This window comes from Aplysia californica, unplaced genomic scaffold, assembly GCF_000002075.1.
Source record: "Aplysia californica isolate F4 #8 unplaced genomic scaffold, AplCal3.0 scaffold00822, whole genome shotgun sequence".
In the NCBI taxonomy this organism is placed as follows: Eukaryota; Metazoa; Mollusca; class Gastropoda; order Aplysiida; family Aplysiidae; genus Aplysia; species Aplysia californica.
Genome location: NW_004798092.1, coordinates 288538 through 289965, shown reverse-complemented (window position 1 = coordinate 289965; position 1428 = coordinate 288538). Strand labels below are relative to the sequence as shown.

The following is a 1428-nucleotide window of genomic DNA, read 5'->3' as shown; positions in this document are numbered from 1 at the left end:
CCATTTGAATTAAATACCCTCCTCAGTCCCGCCATGTTCTGGGATGCTGCATGCCACTGCTTAGTGATAAATGTCGTAGTGCCATTACCGCCTCACTCAACTGTTGTGGATGACCGAACGACCATAAGTGTCCCCCCGTTAGGACATGTGGCGTGGGTATTGCGTGGCCCACTGACGTCACACGGCGCCCGTGACGTCAAACGTCCTTGAAAACCGCTTGGGGCCATCAACCTCCCCTGGAGAGACGTGGTGGGAATAAAATTGTCCCTGAATGGATTATATTGGCGGTTTTTTGAAAGGTTGTCAACCAGCGTCTCTGGTGTAGCGGTTAGGCGCTTCGCTGTCGCACGCAGGAGACCTGATTTCCTTTCCCCAGTGAGGAGAAAATTAGTAGATAGAGAACCTTGAAAACTTTTCAAACAACCAAAGTTCAAAAAAAGAAAGATGGGGAAAAAAACCACCACCAAAAAATCATACTTTTTTCCCTTTTTTCACAGAATGGAATCGTTCATCGAGACTTGAAACTGGAGAATATCATCTTGGATGACCAAGGAAATGTCAAGGTATGTTCTTGGAGTTGGAGCGTTAGCCTTATTGCTTGAAAGCGATATCACATCATTATATTTACATGTACACGCATTGAGTTCGAAGTTTTAAGTTTTGGTCGTGTGTCACCAACGCTGTTCTTTTGTTAGTAGAAAAAGGAAAAGATGAAAGACGACAGAAAGAAACATATTCCCCTTTTGTTGATGTCCATGGGGAGATATGGTGTACAATAGTGTGCATACATAATTAATTAAATTTAGAACAACAATACATCAAAGTTACTTGATCCACAATACCGCACAATAAATACAATCAACTAGCTATTGCTGATAGCCACTGTGCAGCGCCCTGTTTTGGAGCTAAAGTTATCGTGTCGTTCTCAAGGACACACCCCAAGTGACCACCCCCCGCAATCGCAATATCAACGACCCCGTAATCGCAATATCATCGATAGACGCTGGACATTATTTTGAACCTGATCTCACAAACCACTCAGTCGTTAGAGCCGCGCTCTGCGTTGACCAGTGAGCAAGAAGAAAAAAGATATGTTAATTGGTCAGTTTTTATAATATAAATGTATGCGCCCACATGTAGGAACACGTGCACACACTCACGTTTTCTACCATGCGCTCAATCCTTCGCACAAATTACTTGTACTCTCCAGCTGGCGGCTGATTGACCCCTTTGGCTGGACTTTCTCTTTTTTTTTTCGCTTTTTTCTGTCTGTCGGTTAAACTTTTTTTGCCTATTCTAATTGAGCATTATTCTGCAGCGATGTGCTCCCTTATCTGAAGCGATTTTAAACTAAAATGTAGAGTGGGTTGTTAACGGGCGCTCTGGTGCGGGTTGGTCCTTCTTTCCTTTCAAGCATCTATTGTCCTT

The 1428-nt window shown here is 43.5% G+C and overlaps 1 protein-coding gene across 1 annotated transcript in view; it reads left to right on the top strand.

The window, feature by feature from the left end:
- LOC101850041 (NUAK family SNF1-like kinase 1) overlaps nucleotides 1-1391 on the top strand; it is a gene marked incomplete at its 5' end in the record, with an annotated part of 47282 nt that extends 45891 nt beyond the window's left edge. Inside the window, 1 exon segment of the mRNA XM_013088856.2 lies at nucleotides 495-1391. Within this exon segment, the coding sequence (XP_012944310.2) occupies nucleotides 495-602 (108 nt within the window).
- Between the last annotated feature and the right edge of the window lie 37 nt (nucleotides 1392-1428).